The 17838-nt window shown below is 37.6% G+C and overlaps 1 protein-coding gene across 1 annotated transcript in view; it reads left to right on the top strand.

Annotated features, from left to right (window-relative positions):
• ARHGAP15 (Rho GTPase activating protein 15) overlaps positions 1-17838 on the top strand; it is a 312415-nt gene that overhangs the window by 200161 nt on the left and 94416 nt on the right. Inside the window, exon 10 of the mRNA XM_050899944.1 lies at positions 6298-6375. Coding sequence (XP_050755901.1) covers positions 6298-6375 — 78 coding nt within the window. The remainder of the gene's footprint in view (positions 1-6297; positions 6376-17838) is intronic.

Below are 17838 nucleotides of genomic sequence, written 5' to 3' on the forward strand. Positions count from 1 at the left end.
GAGTCATTTCTTAGCTTGTTAAGACTAGTACAATTTCTCGGCTCCTTTCTTTCCCCCACTATCTCTGCCTTTACTAAATTCTGATGCAGTGTTGGATTTCTACTAATAATAGAATAAAGAAAAACTTGTCCATGATACTGTGAATTCGGGCTTGTCCGTCACAGGTCCTGCAGCTGGGCAGTGCTGGTCGTGAGTCCAGTACCTGCGAATCATGTGAAAAGTACCGATGGAGAGGACATCTCTCCACCCTCTCTTTCATACGGAGCAATGAAGCATATATTTTGTGTTTCATTCTATTTGCTTTGATATTAAGTGCAGTGCTCTGCTGGAGATCCTATTTGTAGCACATGAAGAGGTGCAATCTCTTCCCTGCTTCTGTTTGATACTTCTCTTTCTATAATTCAAGGGATCACATCAGTCCCCTTTGCTATAGCACTGAACTGAGAGATCGTGTTCAGCTAATTATTTAAAATAAACCTCAAGTCCTTTGTTACCTACATCCAGAGGGTTGGATGTACCCGGTGTTTCTCTGTACAAAAACTTATTTTACCAGACTGTGACCATTTAGGGTAGCAGTTCAGACCTTCTGTAACTTTGCCTATCCTTATCATCATTTAATATCTCCCTGATCTTTGTGTCATCTGCTTACTTTGCCAACAGAGATTTTTTTCTCATTGTCCACATCTCTGATAAAGGTATTAGATGGCACTGGACTGAGAGCTCCCCTCTTGAGAGCTCTGCCAGTTATGACCTTGTTAACTGATATCTCCCATTAACTACCACATTTTGAGGTCTGTCATTGAGCCAGTTTTTAATCCATGTAATATATGCCCTGTTAATTCCATAAAATGTAAGTGCTTTAATCAAAATGTCATGTGGTACTAAGTCAAAAGCCTCATGGAAAGCCAAACATACTATTTCAATACCATCGCCTTTATCAACCAGACCTGTCAAAAATCCAATCCTATCAAAAAATGCAACAAGTTTGCTAGACAAGGCCCTGATTTCCATGAAACCATTCTGGTTGGGATTAATTATATTTTGCTATGAATTATTTGTTCATAGAGTCCTGAATTAATTATTTAAGTAGACTGTCTGGGACCGAGGTCAGTCTAGCCAGTCTCCAAGTGCATCCCTCTTACTGCTTTTACAGTATTAGAATAACTCTTCTGCCACTGTTTCCAGCCTTAGTCATTTCCAAGCATTTCTCTACATTTTATTCGCAAAGGAGAGACACATGTATATCATGAGCACCAATAAGAGAAAACGGATTTTTTTACAACAGTGATTATTTCTTTGTCCTTCAGATTGACCTCCAATATCATCCACTGTTTGGTCTCCTAGGTTTGTTTATCTTTGTCTGTCTGGTAGAACTATCTAGCATAACATTTGTATGGCACCTCCCGCCATGGTACGTGAGTACCTTCTCTGGACTGGGGATGGGACCTGTTTTCATACCAGATGTTAGCTGGGATGTTGTTTTGAGCCTCACGAATGTGATCCTTTGATGGGAGGAGTACAAGAAATGGGTAGTTCTGACGATCAAAGCAGCAGTTTTGTTCCAGCAGAGTAGAGTAAATCCCGATGTCAGCCTCCGGCCCCGCTCCGGGAGCTTTAGGGCATGCCTAACCCCACCCAGCGCCACACCAGAAAGTAGGACAGAGATGTCAGCAACACTGAAAACCATGCTGAGCGCAGACAGTCTTACATGCAAAAGGAGCTGGTGGTCATTTCAACCCGAGCTGATCAAGCTGCAGACCAAGTTTGTTGGTTCGAGTATCTTCAGCTCACACCACCTCTGCACTGCGCGTTTTACATCCGTGTGTCCTTTGTTTGCTGTTGATGCCTTTATGTTCATTTTCTCTCTGTGGTGTAACTCAAATTTGTTTCGTTGTTCTTATCATTTTCACCTCTGATTTCCATGGCATCAGACAAAAACCTTTTTTTTGCTCCCACATTCAGCTGAAACTTTGGGTACCTTTGGTAACCCTATCCAGGTACAGTACTTTTAATGTCAAATTTTATTGTGTCAGTTTTATTCTTTGCTACTCTTCATGGTTTTCCTTCTACTGGCATACAAATATTGATCTTTTTGTGAAACTTGTTGCACATGGTTTTGTGGTGTTTTCCTCAGCAGACACACTATCTTGACATCGGTGTATTTGCTGCATTCATGCATTTCTGCTTCTTTAAATGACTTCATGCCTCACTTTTGTGCCCTTAGTAAACTTTTAAAAAATTGTTTATAAATCAGATATTTATGGTAAGATGTATATGAAAACAGGAGGAAAGAATTATAGTTTTAGGGAGAACATACCCTGATAATGACCTCTTAAATATTTGTAAAGATAGCCCTGGGCATCTGAGCCCACAAAATAGTTTATAATACAACAGCTTGATTACATAATGATACTTTAGTTTTAAAACGTATGATCTTTCTGTTTATGGGAAGGCATAATAGGCTCCTTTGAAATACAATATTTTTGCCCTGAACATAACTGATTTTAAATGAAAGGACTAACTAAAGAATGCCTTTCTTCAAGTTTGTACTTCACTTTGTTGTTGAATCCAGCACGATGGTTTCTTTTACAAAACTCCTACCAGGCCTGGGGACCACACCTATTTCAAGATACATTAATTGTGAAAGTTTCATGGGTTTCTATGCAGGAAGTTACCTAGTACCATTTAAAATGGTATGTTTCAAATTCTAAATCTTGCTAAAAAATAGAGAAATTTCTGTATACCACCACCCCCTTCCCCCTGCACATAGAGATTTTCCTTTTATATTCAGTTTGAAGATATTGTCAAACACAGATTAAGCTTAGGCAGAATGCAATGTGATTTGGGAGAGGGATTTGTTCTACGCAACAGAAAAGAATTAATGAGAACGTTTCATTCAAGGCAGTTCATAAAGCATCAGGACTACCTCAACCAATATCAAAGTCTAATATTTTAAAACGTATGTTTGGATAAATATATCACCTAAGCTCTAATTTTTTCCTGTGTTTTTAAAGTTTCTCTACAATACCTGGTTCCAGCTCAAACTGCTACTGGAGCTGACACTGACCTGTATTCATGGTTATTTCCATTTTGGCTAGAAGCAGGAGGGCAAGAAATGGTCTTAAATAAGTGTTCTTCTAACATCTTCTGTACAGTTATACAGAGTGAATATACCGTTCATTACTCTTCATGAATCTCAACCAAGCCTTTTAACTTTCTCATCATAAGTACCTGTATAATTTCTTAAATGAAAATAGTTAAAATTTGCCTATAATTTGGCAGCTAAACTGATGTATTCTTGAGTAAGTCCTTTTCCTACATTTCTTATACCATTACAAAATTTAGGGTGGAAATACTGAAGTCATTACCATGCTTTTGGCTATCATTTCTAATTGTGGGTCCATCCTGTTCTCAGGTTCCTCATTAAAACAAACAGAAACAGAGTTGGAGATTGGGATATAAAGCAAATAAAATACTTGTTCTCCTCCAGGGCAAAATCCGATGATCTTCCCTGATAAACCCCACTCCAAAACACAAGAAGGTCACCCTATAGTGAAAAACAGTTGGACGTTATTACAATGAATATTTTTTCTGAAACGTTCTTTACCACTATACTTAAACGCCAGCACCAGACAGGAAACTCTGCAAGGCTTTTGTTTCATCCTGTTCCCTAAGTATTTATAGCCTGCCGTGAAGAAACACTGACAGCAGTGCAGTGATGTTTTTATTCTTGATAAAGGTGCCCTTAAAAGTGAATTTGCTTTGAAAATTGTTCATGGAATCAGGATATCAGAACTATAAAGACATATTTCTCTCTCTTTTTCTCTCTCTCTCTCTTTTGCGCCTAATTGGATTTCCAAAATAAGTTGTTAACTATCCAGCTAAGATAATGTGGTTGTGAAAAGGATGTCCAAATCCACCAATTTGCATTGGTTTGGTTTGGCTTAACTTTCAAAGTTCTTGGAGCAGAAAGTTGATGGCACGTGAACACTATAATTGGCTTGATAATCTTGGGGTTTTTTTTTAAATTTTTTTCTCTCTGCCATATTGTATAGTGTCCAAATGAAATGCTAATCAGATCTCATTTCTGGACCAAAGTAAATTTATAACAATAATAATGCATTTGCATACTCCAGATCATTTTGCAAGATGTAATATCCACCAATTTGCAACATAGTTTGTCATTTTCTCTTGATCTGGATAATTTATGCAGGTTCCAAATTGATGCCATTAATGTGAGACATAGCTATTTCACCCAAAGTGACATGTATTGCTTTCGCTTCCATATATCCAAAAAGGTTAAGAACTGAATCCAAACAAAAGTTAACATTCTGTTTTGGGGCATGTTTGTTTGTTTGTTTGTTTGTTTTATTTTTCCTCTTTAATTTCTGGTTTAGACTTCAGTTTACATGATGCCATTCTTAATCCCTTACCACAAGAGTCCCACATTCCTATGCTGGGAATTACTCTTGCTCTCTCACTCTCCCTTTACTAAAACAGAATGAGACTCTTCAGATTTAGGATAGAATTGCAGTACTTAAACATTTCAGTAATTTCCATTTGCTCATATGTTATATATCGAGTAGATGGATAACTTCCAAGTGTTCTTGATTACCAAATCCTTTTTGATTTCTCTTAAATAAACTTTTTCTTTATCCCTCTGTAACCAAAGGGGGTCTTCCTGAAATGAATCATCACTCTCAGTATTATGTTGCAGGACACCCACAGGTGCAGGGTAGAAAATTATCTAATAAAAGACATAGATAACCAGTGTGTAATACGGAATTATTATTCTTTTTTAAAATACATGATTTAATGTAAACCAAATCAGGATGTTCCTAGCAGGATAGACATAAAATAAGAACTGTATTTTGTACAGAGAGAAAACAAACACGCAAACAAAAAAACCCCTTTATTTGGTTTCAGTCTGCATCAAAAGGAAAAGTAAATCTTTTAAAATGTTACAAGATCAGTGAGGAATACCTCCAAGCAGTTGAGTCCACTGGTTATGGCATTCATCTGCCAAGGCATGATGCAAGTATCCTTGAAATAAGGACTTGAACCTCAGCTCCTTCCTATTTAAGTGTTATTACAACTGGGCTTCTGGGCTTTTGGACTTGTTTTCACTCCTTCCTATAGTTTCAGTTTTTCCTTTTTCCCCACCCCGAATCAGAAAAAAAATTCCCCCTAGATACATTGTCAGGAAATATTTCCTGAAAATTTTTGGTTTTGACAAATTAGCATTTTCCAAGAGAAAGGCTTTCTCTGAAATTGCTTGCCAAAAGCTAATTAAAACTTGTGTTCCAAGTGATGAGTAGCCTTAAAAAAATCTGTTCTGTGTAGATTCTCTTAGCTTCTTATGTACTTGCAAGTTTTAAACGTGAAATGACAATGTACAGTTTAGTGTTTTCAATTTTTAAGCATGCAGATTCGGTCGTTGTTGCACAATAGCTAATTCTCCCGGGAAAGGAGAGCAGTTCCCATGTGCTTTGAAATGCTACAGCTATGCAACTGGGGCTGGAAGTGCTATTTTAAACAGTCATATCAGCAGAGCTTGCTGTAGGAGATAATATGTCACAAAAGGGAGTATGACATCTAGTTTCACCTAGAAGATAAACCTTGAGTAGATATGCAGGGAGAAACAAGACTGTCAGGTTGTCCTTGAAAAGAATGGCCTATATTAATGAAGAAATGTACTCCAGGGCATATGCTATTTGGGATATTTAATTTCATCTTCAAACTTGTCTGATCTGCTATGAAGAATATAGTAGAGAAACGGTAGTTGTGTGTAGTCTCACGCACGTCACGATTTCAGAGTGGGCATCTCACCACTTTATTTTCAGAAAGGTCACAGCGTCAGAAATTCACGTCTGAAAAACCCAGGCCCCAGACTGAGAAGTTACCCCAGCACTATTAATATAAACCCCTCACATTTAAGCAGGGCTAGCATAGCGTCGTGCGTATCCCAAGCAGCCCTTCTCTACGAGCATGAGAGCTAATTCACTCTTCCTTTCCCTTCACACTCAAATACCCTTGCAGAACCGTATTCTGCTGACAGAATTACAAGATAATTATAGTTAGGTGTTTTGTATTCACTTAAGTTAATCTACCAGTTTTATTTTTCATTGTTGTTTTAATCAGGCAGGAGGCACTTCAGTTGTTGTCAGGTGGATTATTTTTTCAGTCGTTCACTACACTGCTCTTCTTCATACTTGTTAGGGCGCTTCTGGTTTCCTGACAGACGTACAAAGAAAAATACTTATATGATCTAAAATGAAATATGTGTTTCTCTTTCAGGTCTAGATGTTGATGGAATATACAGAGTTAGCGGCAATCTGGCAACAATACAGAAGTTACGATTTGTTGTCAATCAGGGTAAGTGATTCCTCCACCCTGGTAATGTTTTGTTTAGTACTTAACTGTCTCAGATGACAGTATTTCAGAATCTGCTATACATTAGTAGCATAGAATGATGAGCCGTGTTTTGGAAAAGAGAGGAAAGGGAAGGTAGAAAGATATTACACAGAGGGAAATGTCAGCTAGGAGAGAGGAAAAACAGAGTAAGCAGAGGAAAATAGTAGTTAGACAGGAGATGAGAAACAAAACAAAACAAAAAAAAAACCAAAAAAAAAGAAAAAAGGAGGACATGGATACATGAAATAAGGTGGCAAAAAACAAGGCATGTGTGGAAACCAAAGAATCCAAGTGAGGGGAAAAAAAAAAAGATTAAAAGGAAAAATCGCAGATTGTTTGGATGTTGAAAGTTAAACAAAACCAAAAGTAGAACAGGGATCCAAAGGAAGCCAGCAAAAGAGAAAAAGGTGCTGAAAAGAACTGAAAAGGGAATACTAAAAGTAGACTACTGGCTCTGTCGAAGTCAGTAGAAGATTTACCACTGATTTTGAAAAGGCAAAGATTTGACCCCAGGAAACGACAAGAGGAAAGATGAATATTTTGGGGACCTGAGAACCAACCTGTACATACTTACTGAACATATTTCCACAGATTCCACGTATAATGAACATATTTCCACAAATACAAAAGAACGTTTTTCACAGATGTGGCCTAGATGAATCTAACATTGATCAATAGATGCTTTTACAGGTGTGGAAGCCGATATTGGTAACTAATTAGGATAAATGACAAACACATTCACCTCTCTGAACAGTTTGTTACTCTTGGCAAAGACTAAATATCCCCACATTTAATAGCTTAGCAAATATCATCGATGATAGTGAACCTCCTGATACTACTTAACAAGAAAATAAAATTAACCTTCTCAGAAATTAGGAAAAATCCCGAATCTTAAATTGCATTAAAGACTTTATACACTTTTGAATATATAAATGTGAAATTTTGTATAAATGTGAAGCTGCTGCAACATTTTCTCCTACTTTTTATTAATTCTTTTAAAGTTACCTGGAGACTATTATCAGAACTGTTAAATATTGTGTACTGTATGTGGTTTCTTGGAGATGATAGCTGTTGGAGAACAACTTCCTCAATTAGCTTTGTACTATACATAAACTAAGACTTTTGACTCAAAAATTCTCATGAAATTGAGAGCTATGAAAGACATAAAAATATTCCCACCTTCAAGCCTCCATTTACATCTCCAGGGAAGGTTTCAGGGGAGCAGCAGATGTTTGCCACCTCCTCAGCTGCTCCAGATCAGTCTTGTCTTCAGCTGAAACTGGAGGGTGAACTCTAGTTTATGAGGAATCAGTATTTATGCCATTAAACTCAGTGAGACTGAATAAATTGTCAGCCTCATGGTTTTGACTCATTACTTGGGTTCCCGTAGATTTACGGTCGTTGGGAATTTGTGTGTCGATAATGTAGTCTGCCTTGGCTTTCAAATGACCGTACACTGTATTTTGTTTGGAGACAGAGAGGCAAAACCAGGATTTTCTATCCTTCTTCACTGTCTAGGATCTTTGCTCAGGAAAAAATGTGCCATAAAAATAATGGTCCTGTCTATCATGTCTCATGGCATCCAAAGGTTAACGTACTTGAGGTTAACATTACTGCTCAAGTTTTCACCTAAAACAGATGGGCTGATACTGTAAAGCTAGACAGCAGTCTAAGCTGGCTTTTTGCAACACAGAGGTACCAGGCACCTTTTTCTTCTGGTTTACACTACTGTGAAAAATGAATACATACAGGTGAAGTTAATAGTACATTAAAGCCACTCTGACACTGGCTACTTAGGGCACGTGCAAGAAATCTGCCTGTTGAGCGACCAAAGAAAATTCAAAGAAAACTAGTGCCCCCAGAGAACTATGTTATCATCTTATTAGTTGTGATAATTACTGTTTCTTATGTTAGTCTTTATTGATACAACTAGGGCACTCATGCATTTTATATCATAATGAAATAGATTTTCAATGCGAAGTGATATTATCCATCTGAGCCCCCCTTACACGTCCTTTAAAATCCCAGCTATAAAAATATCTAGCTAGGTCTGTGCCTCGCCTTTCCTCACGTAAATGCATGCAGAAATGCCAAAGTTCGTCTCCTATAAACCCTAATGCCACTTTGCAGTCCTAAGGGGTGACACCAACACCATGCGAGGGGAAATGGGAGAGTCTAGCATTTCAGTCCCCCAAGAATAATCCAGTAATTTTTAATCAGAACATTCAAGAAGTAACAGACACAAAGAATGGCTTTAAGATAGCAGGCTGCTGCTTCAATTGTTTAAATAACATCCTTTCTCTGGGCTAGGTAGGAACCTGCAAGCAGGAAACAGCCCATTGAGTCATGGTGTACCTGCGAAAAACACTGTGGGGAGATGGGGGGAAGAGGATTTATTTAACGTGTGCTTGGGAGGGCAATAGCAGTCTCCACCCGACATCCCCAAGAGCCTGATGTCCCCTGTCAATTAGATGCTGAGGACAGCAGCAGTTTCAGACTGCTTCATGAAGTCACAAAAGTTACTGGGAAAAGCAGTATGTGCTCCCAACCTGCTTATTTACCAGTTCTCTAAAGCTCTGCAGTGGGATGATGTTTAATAACGCACCCTCCACGCATCACTTTCACTTGGTAATTATTGTGACTTCCTCGGCTCAGTCCCTGTACCTTCATTTTTTTGTAGTTAACAGTGGGAAAGCAGTATTTATATATATGATTTTCCCGTAGAGTTTTTTTTTAAATTTTAGTTAAAGTTTAATTTAATTATAAATGCAAACAAATGTTCTGAAAAAGCCTATTTACATTGCAGAGATTGACTGTGCAACCAGTTCTTATACAGGCCAAATACTTAATGGGCTCTTTCTTCCTGCTTGCTTTGCCATTGTGTTACACCTACATTTATAGGCTATAAATAATATGTATCACATTGAAAATTAAAGATCATAGAAGACACTCTAGGCTGGCTGCCATATCAAAGTATTTTTTATTAGAATAATCATTAATTAGAATATAGCAAAGCTTTATTTGGCTCCTTTTCCTATACTGCTAATGTCATCTGCAGCATCAGAAATGAAATAAGAGAGAACTGGTGGATATGAAAGGAAAACAAACTAACAGTTGACAGCTTTATCATTAAAGAAGAAATAAGAACAGTAAAAATCTAAAAAGACCCTTGAAATTCTAGATTTTTGGGGATGAGGATGGGTTTACAATAAAAAAGCATGCCTTGTATCTTTTTAAATTCTCTGAATATACTTTGTGTTTCATTCTCATTTCTTGAGGTAGGCAGCTCCTGAAGAGGGCTTTGACCTTGCCAACACGAGCATCAGCAGAACGAACTACCTTATTTACTTTATCCCTTTCACAGAGTTTTCTTTTTCTATAAAAGTCTATTGATATCACACCTTTTTTGCTTCTGTGCAACAGGATTATCTTTTATCTATGATTTATTTTCCCATTAAGAGCTGAAAAGATCAGTTGATCATAAGAAGACCAGGCTATAACATCTCTCAGCACTTTCAAAACTCTAAGTCATCGTTTTTCAAATCACTGAATCAAGGCTGTGGAAGCTGTTTGGACCAACACTGACATCAGGAAATTCGTACTTTTCTTAGTCTACAAGCGCTAAAAGAATTTTCGTTTTAGAAACTGAGCTACCGGTCATTCAATATTTCTGGCTGTTAACCTAAGGCAAAGGTTTCTACAATAGCCAGAGACATTAGACAGAAATACCCATTCCTCTTATGCTTTCCATATTATTGGTTCAGTTTAATAGTTGCAATCTTAAAAAAAAATATTAAAAAAAAAAAAGAATTTTTGGTACTTGGCAATTCTTTAGGGATTTTATGAAAAATCTGGAGGACTTTTGCTGATTTTAAGCAAGGTCCAGTAAGTTAAATCCTTTACACACATTTATAAGGATATTCTTTTAATTCACACCTGTAGGAAAAGGGATCGGGTTCTGTAAATGGGTCTGTTAAGCCATGTAAAGTGTGCTGGCAGTTCCAGGGTATGAGGATGCTACTGAAAAGATCAATCGTTTTGGCCCAAAGCCCCAGGGTGGGGCTGACGCAGGCCCCCGGCCCATGGGCAGGGGTGGGGGACCCCAAGGTGGGGCTGCGCAGGGCCAGTAAGGCACCACTGTATGAAAGTGGGGACAGGTAGGAGATGCTTTTCAAAAGCAAGCTTCTGAGCTGATAAAAAATGCCACCAGTGAGGCAAAAAGTGCATGAGAAAGAAAAACAAAAAAAAAAAAGGGAAGATTCTTCATCCGTTAGGGTGTTAGCTTATAAGCAAGAGTGTGAATTTGTGGTGTGCTCTCTGCTCGGGTCGAACCCGTTGTGTTGATACACTCCGTGATATAATGGGCTAAGGACCTTCTTTGTGCTAAGCCCTATGGGTTCCCTGTCCTGCTCGCCCACGCCTGTCCCAGCAATCCTCAGTTGCCCTCTGCGCTTGAAGACCAGAGATACCTGGGTGAGGAGGTAGAAGCTTACTTCTTTATGCCTCCTGTGCTAATCTGCTGGGTAGCTGGAAAGGCATTCAATTTCTACGACTGTCAAACAAGCAATTTTCATGAGTACTAAATTAACTGAAAAAAATGGAGCTATAAAGGGTTCATAACACACTGCTGAAACACTAGGATTCTATCCTAATGCATATATGTTCAGGGAAACTAACCATAGAAATACAAATTTCAATACTTATTGGTTCATTCAGTAAGTGTTGGTTCATACATAATACAAGAGAGTTCCTAATTGTCTTTATATCCAAAGCTTTGTTTGCAAAATGCTTGGTATTTGCTGTACAGATGACCTTTGCATCCCGTTATTTCATTTGGAATACCTTGTGCGTTAACTGCGAAACACCACGTACCATCCAAAGGTCAATTACTGTCTTTTTACAGCTTGGTTACTATACTTACATACCAAAAAGGGGGAAAAATATGCATTTTCACAGAGGCTAAATATTACGTTATTGCAGAGAGATACGTTTCTTACGGAACACGGAAAAGGACAGCCAAAGATATCCAAATTGGTAGCTACATTGGGGAAAAAGGTGAATTTAATCTTACCCTGACATTACCTCAAGTTAACAAAAATCATTTTGGCAAAAAGAATTACAATATTTCTGTTGTTTCTTCTATAAGAATATACTGGAATGCAATTCAGTTTAAGAAAAACTAAAAGTAAAATTTAAACCACAAATACATGAACTGATTGTGAATATTTATTAACTAAATAATTTAATAATAAAGAAAATGCCTACTTGATTAATTGTTACAGAGTAAAAATTACAATAAAACTGTCTTGATCAGTGCTTTGCAGAAGCACCATTACTGTCTGTGCAGTTGTTTAACAAGGATTTAATTGGAAAGATAAGTGAATGCACATTTAAAAGTATTGTTAATTTGCTTTATAATCACCCCATCCTTCACAGTATTGACAGCACCAGGCACAAACCCCTTTCTCTTTTACAAGTATTATTTTCCATATGTGCACAATAAATTCTGAAGCAGTAATTGGAAATTTTATGGATTTCAACATACCTAGTGTTTTGAGTTTATAGGTGCCATATCCCTTCTCTGAAGGTAGCTCATAGGTGGCATTTTAAGTAAAATCATTGCCTTTTTATTACCTATGGGCTGTTTTGGAGGTTGTGGTGTGGTAGTTTGTTGGGTTTTTGGGTTTTGGTTTAGTTTTCTGTTTTTCTTTCCTAAGGAATCTCTAATTCCTATTTACTTTTCCTTTCCATTTGAAATATCAACAGAATCCTCATTGCAACATTATTTCTGATTTAATAAACAACAGCCGTCAAAAACAGTGATCTTCAATATGTTTATATTCCATCTGTACTTATATTTATTGTTCTAAAATGGCTTGGATTAATCTAATTGACAAGTAAGAGCCCAGACCATATGAGCAGCTAAGGATGATACCTTTAACCAGCAGGATTCTTCAACCGTACTGACATGTTCTTTATCAATGAACTATGAGAAAAGAGGAACAAATCTTGGGATTTTTTTTTTTTTTTTAAATATTACTGATTATATGAGCTTGCTGGGACCATATGTCTGAGCCTCAGTTATCAGGAACCAGAGTGGTTTCCTGGGTGGCTCTGCCTCGGTGGGCAGAGCCCGTGGAGCTGAAACAAGACTGAAGCTGCCTTTGAAATGGAGCTGCCAGGTCAACACAAATGGGCTGGGTGGTTTTGAAGCAAGTATTTTGAAGGAAAAAAAGAAGGGGGGAGAAAAAAAGGGAGATGGGAACTGGGGGGAAAAAAAAGGGGAAAAAAAAAAAAGAGAAGCAGCTCCTTTTCACAGCTTTATTTCTTTAAAATAGGAAAAAAGGAAAAAAAAAAAAAACCAAAACAACAGAACCCCCCCATTCAAAAATACCCGAGTGTTTCCATTGACCCAATATATCCATTTCAAAGGCAGCCGGCAGCTCCGGTCCTGCCGTTAACAAAGACTCTGTGGGCAGAAAAGAGCAGGTCCTCTGTCAGCTGCCAACTTCCAGAGAGCAGCTACAAACATGAAGGTCCAACAGGATCGTCGTGGGCTTTGTTTTAAAATTGCAGCAAGGATCAGTGGAAAAAGAGGGGGGGGAAAAGAGAGGGATTAGCTCTCTCTTGCAGTCACTTTCCTTTTCGTTTGTGGGTCCTTAATTTTGTGTGCATATGTGTTAGTGAGATTTCCCATTGTGTCTTTCCATCTCATATATTTTTAGACACTTTAGGAGGTTATTGATTGTATTTTTCAGGCATATGTGAGTATGCTTAGAAACACGTGAACGTGTCTTGGTTGGGGTCTAACCTTAGAACCACCCTCCAGCCTTGGTGACGTTCTCTGTGTGATCAAGCGTGGCCCAGACAGCAAAGCCTTCCTCATTTCTGCCAGCAGTTATTCATGTAACCAGGCTCACTGAGAAACCAGTAAGAGTGGTCCAAAGTTCACATTGGAAATATCAGGCTCAAACTGGGTTACTTGCTAGCTGAGAACCAAAATGTCTTGAAAGCCTTGAGTCAAAAATAGTTTTTTCTTTCTTTTTCACACTTCCCAGGCAAGCACAGAAAATAAAATGGACTGAAGCAATTTTCAGAAATAATTATAAAACAGCTTGTTTCTGGGTTAAGACCTGCATATGCCAAGCTGTAGCCAAGAATTTCATTTTTTTTTAAATTTTTTTCCAAGCTTTAAAACTCTGACAACAGAATACTTTAATTGAGCCCACAGTAGTTGGTGAATCAATTAATATGTGCATGTTACTGATGTGGGTTCTTCCCTTTTCTCTCTGTGTCTGAATCTCTATTTTAAGATACAGAACATTTTTTTTTATTAATCAAAAGAAAGTTTCTGCATTTTGCCCTTCTCTTTCCAGAGGGGAAGGGGGGGAAGTATAGTAACCCAAACAGTGATTTGTAAATATAAGTCAGGTGATGAAACCTTATGGAAATACTAATTTTTGCAACCAATGCTTTGAATTACTTTGTAAATAATCTGCATCTTATACAAAAAAGGGATGGTAGAGCTAGAACATTAATGTTTTTCCAATATAACTTATTTTGTTTTCAGTGTGAAGAGAAAAAGAGAAAGATAATCAAAATTATACGTCTTGGTTGTCCAATCTGTAGCTCTAGACACTGTACAATTTCTCTTACCAACGGTATTGTCATATTTTTCTTTTCAACATTGTGATGAATAAGTCGGTAGAATGGGACAGAAGAGGCAGTAAACTAGGTTAGTGTGGTCAGCCACAAACATGCCATGGATTTTATGGCATGTATTGTCTGATCAAGCATTTAAGACACGCCTTTTATTTCTTTTCTAACCACAGCACTATTTGCGTTACAATAGCTTTTTGCTTAGTAACACTTCAAGAAGTTGAAGAGCTTCTTGATAACCCCTCAAGGAGTGTTATTTAGGCGCTGAGAAGGACTGTAGTTTTGCACGCTGTAGCAAGGGATTGCCTTTTTTTTGGAATGCTCATCGTTGTCATGGGTGACTCTTTGTTTGGGTTTGTTGTTCTGATAGTAACGCTACAGGAAATACCATTCCACAGAGCTCCAAAATAACAAGGAAAGGAAATAATTTATTGAGTTATTTTGTTAAAAGTATTAACAGGAAAACTTTCTAACTATGATTTTTAGGATGATGGAATAATCTCCAAAACCCTGGGGGTTGCCAGGCTTATTTATAGATAAACTGAACCAAGTGTCAAAGGTATTTTGCATGGGATGATCTTGTGCTGCAAGGAGATGGATACCCTGGAGAACTAAGCTGCATAGTTCCTACTTAAAGCTGGTCATGCTCGATGTCTTACAAGATCATGGTGTGGCCTAATATTTGGGGTGTTTTTTTACCCTGTGGTCAATATCTGTGTTTCTGTGGTTTGTATGTAATACTAGCTGACAAATACTAACTTGCAATAGGGTCTGCGACAAAAAGGGTGATGTTATATGTGGATGTACATCACATAATCTTATGCAGGGTGGCATGGGATGAGAAGTTACCACACCACGGAATTAGGCTTTTTCATGGTATTTGTGGTCTTCTGTATATTGAGAACTGGGAAACCATAAATGCTGTGGTAGATACAACTGTTGTAACAAGTGATTTTGGTTGGGGGAGACTTTGGTAATGCATTTAACTGTTGAACTCCATTGGTTATTTTAGTGGGAGGTAAGAGTGCTGGGGGCCAAACTGGGACATCACTGGGGGCCAAACTGGAAAACATGCAAATGAAAAAAATCTAGGAGAAAAAAAAAGGGGAAAATCTAAAGTACATCTTCTGTGATAATTGCAAACTTTTGCTTTTATGAGGAAACTTATGGTCTTTTATTGACTGTCTCATTTGTGGATACAATCTTTCTTAGAAATATACTCCTGCTGAAAATAAATTAGTGTTCTTAAGAAATTTTCAAGTCACTCGTACCATCATTTTTTATGGATTTAGAATTGAATATTCTTGTCTTTTTTGTGTCTCTCTTTTTTCTTTTTTTTTTTTTTTTTAAAGTATTATTGTGTAAAAAATACTGTGGAATTTTTTGCATGAGCAAATTATCATGGTCCTGGAAAGCATCTTCCCTTAATACATTCTTTGGACATTTTGGGCTTGATTCAGTTACCTAATCATTGGTATTTAGTGCCACTCGAGAGGATGCTGAGTATGAGAGTGACCATCACAAGGCTGGTGGGTCTAACAGAGGGTATACAGGGGAGTTGTGCCCTTGGAAATTGAGTGCTAGAAGCCGAGTGAGATGTCATTTAGAAAGCATTAGATGTCTATATTTAGGCAAACAAATAATTTTTCTTAACTACACCATTGGCTTTTTCCCTTTAAAAAAATAAAATCCCCTCATATATATGTGTATAAAAAATATTGCATATATATTTAGTGGGGAAAAACATTTAAAAAAAAAAAACAACTTCAAGAAATCCTGATATAGAAAGGTGTCTTATCCCACTGTCCTGAACAAATACGTACTACATACATACATATAAAGAAAGAGACATTCCTTTCTCCTTCTCTTCCAAGTCTTAACTTGCAGTTTAGATTTATTATTGTAGGGATTATTAAACATATTAATTTAAACACTTAGAGAGGTAGTCGCACTGTATTTTAATTTCAAAGTTATGCATGGTACCGGAGTCTTAAAAGTGAGAACGTAGCATAGCTCTCACTTGAGTTTTCAGCTCCCATCTGAATGTTAACACTATTCAGTCTAGTGTAGCGTGCCTGTTGTCAGTAAAAGTAACAGGGATTGTTCAGATCTCTTGAGATCAAAGGTCCTGTTTCCCAACTCTGTTGTAATAATCTGAGCCTAATCAAAACCCTTCGTGCGGACAAACACCTCAGGGTGAGTTGTGAGAATGATGCCTTTTGAAATCAACCTATGAATCCGTGGTTCTAATTTCGATGCATTGTCTCTTCTTCATATAATTACTGTTATTATTTATACAACATAACTATGGTAAAATTATGAAATAATCAGGATGTGGAGAATTGAATATAACAGAACAAATATTTTATAATATTTTTGCCCTTCTACTTCACAAGCAGCGTCCAAGATGCAGCCAAATCTGCTAGTTTATAATCCTTTTCTGTGTCCCTGTTGCACACTTTTTTTCCCTACTACCAGCGGACATAACATGGGAGACTTGGCTCTTCCATGAGTTGCACCCTGGGCTGACATTGGGACACATATGGGAAGGAGATATTTTGGGGTGACAGTAGCCTGGAGTTAGGTTATGCCAAAATCCTGATATAAACCTCAGCAGATGCTAAGCATAGCTTTCCTCACCTCTCACAAGCTGAATAAAGGTTATAATAAGAGGCATCTTTAACCTGAAATCAGTTTTAAGATGATGTTACGAGAATAGGCTGCAATTGGGTTCATCACAGTTTTAAATCCCATGAACTGTAAAGACTGGACTGGGTAAACTGTTAAAAGGTGAAAAAAATCTCGTGAAAGAGAAAAAGATAGCGTGCTATTGCTGGATTTTTACTTATTGTAGTATACCAAAGAGAGATCTTTTTTTTTTTTTTTTCCCGGTGTAATCAGATAATTAAAAAACAAACAAGCAGGGATTTCAAAACACATTTCCATCAACCAACATTATGTGCTTATGATACAGAAGATTGAGAACGACTTAATTAAGTAGATAGCAGCAGTGAAGAGAAGATGGATGTGAGGAGGAGGAGATTACTTGCTCTTGGTGGAACTTTCTTTAGCTGCTGTCGGATGCCTTTCTAGAGACAGAGCATCGATGCAAAAGGAAAAGGAAAATACAGGAGAAAAATGGCGAGAAGATTATATCACGTCGGTGCTAAAAGTTATTTCTTGCTGTAGGAAAAGTTAGCTGCTTGCTCAGTGTTTTGTTCAAGGATAATATTGACATCAGCTGAGGAGACAGGATAACTAGTTTCAAAATAAGTAGTAGCCAGTGCTCAGAAAAACAGTATGCTATAGCATCTGAATAACTTTAGGTAAAGCTGCATGATGCCGGACTTGAGATCTGTATGGGTGGGACAGGACAGAATTGATCCCATCTAGAAAAAAGGGTGCAGTTGGGAGGGCAAACTAGAGATGTGAAACTACATAAGGACATCTGGGTTAAAGAGCGATAACAAAAAGACACCCAAAACAGCTGAAAGAGCAATACCGAGGGCTTGTGGTATCATCAGCTGTCCTGCTGAATCCGGGGAAAGAAACTTGCTTTTGTTTTTTCCATGTTTAATGCTTTGCACAAGTGAAGATGCTAAAGCAACTTAGAGATACGTATTTTTGAATCAGAGCCACATGATAAAGCATTCAAACATAATGCAAATAATTGCAAACTGATGTATCCAGCAGTTTTTTAAAAAATGAATAAATAATTTAGCTTTACACATGGGCAATCCTTGCTAAAAATTGCAAATCAGAAGT

This window comes from Gymnogyps californianus, chromosome 7, assembly GCF_018139145.2.
Source record: "Gymnogyps californianus isolate 813 chromosome 7, ASM1813914v2, whole genome shotgun sequence".
NCBI lineage: Eukaryota > Metazoa > Chordata > Aves > Accipitriformes > Cathartidae > Gymnogyps > Gymnogyps californianus.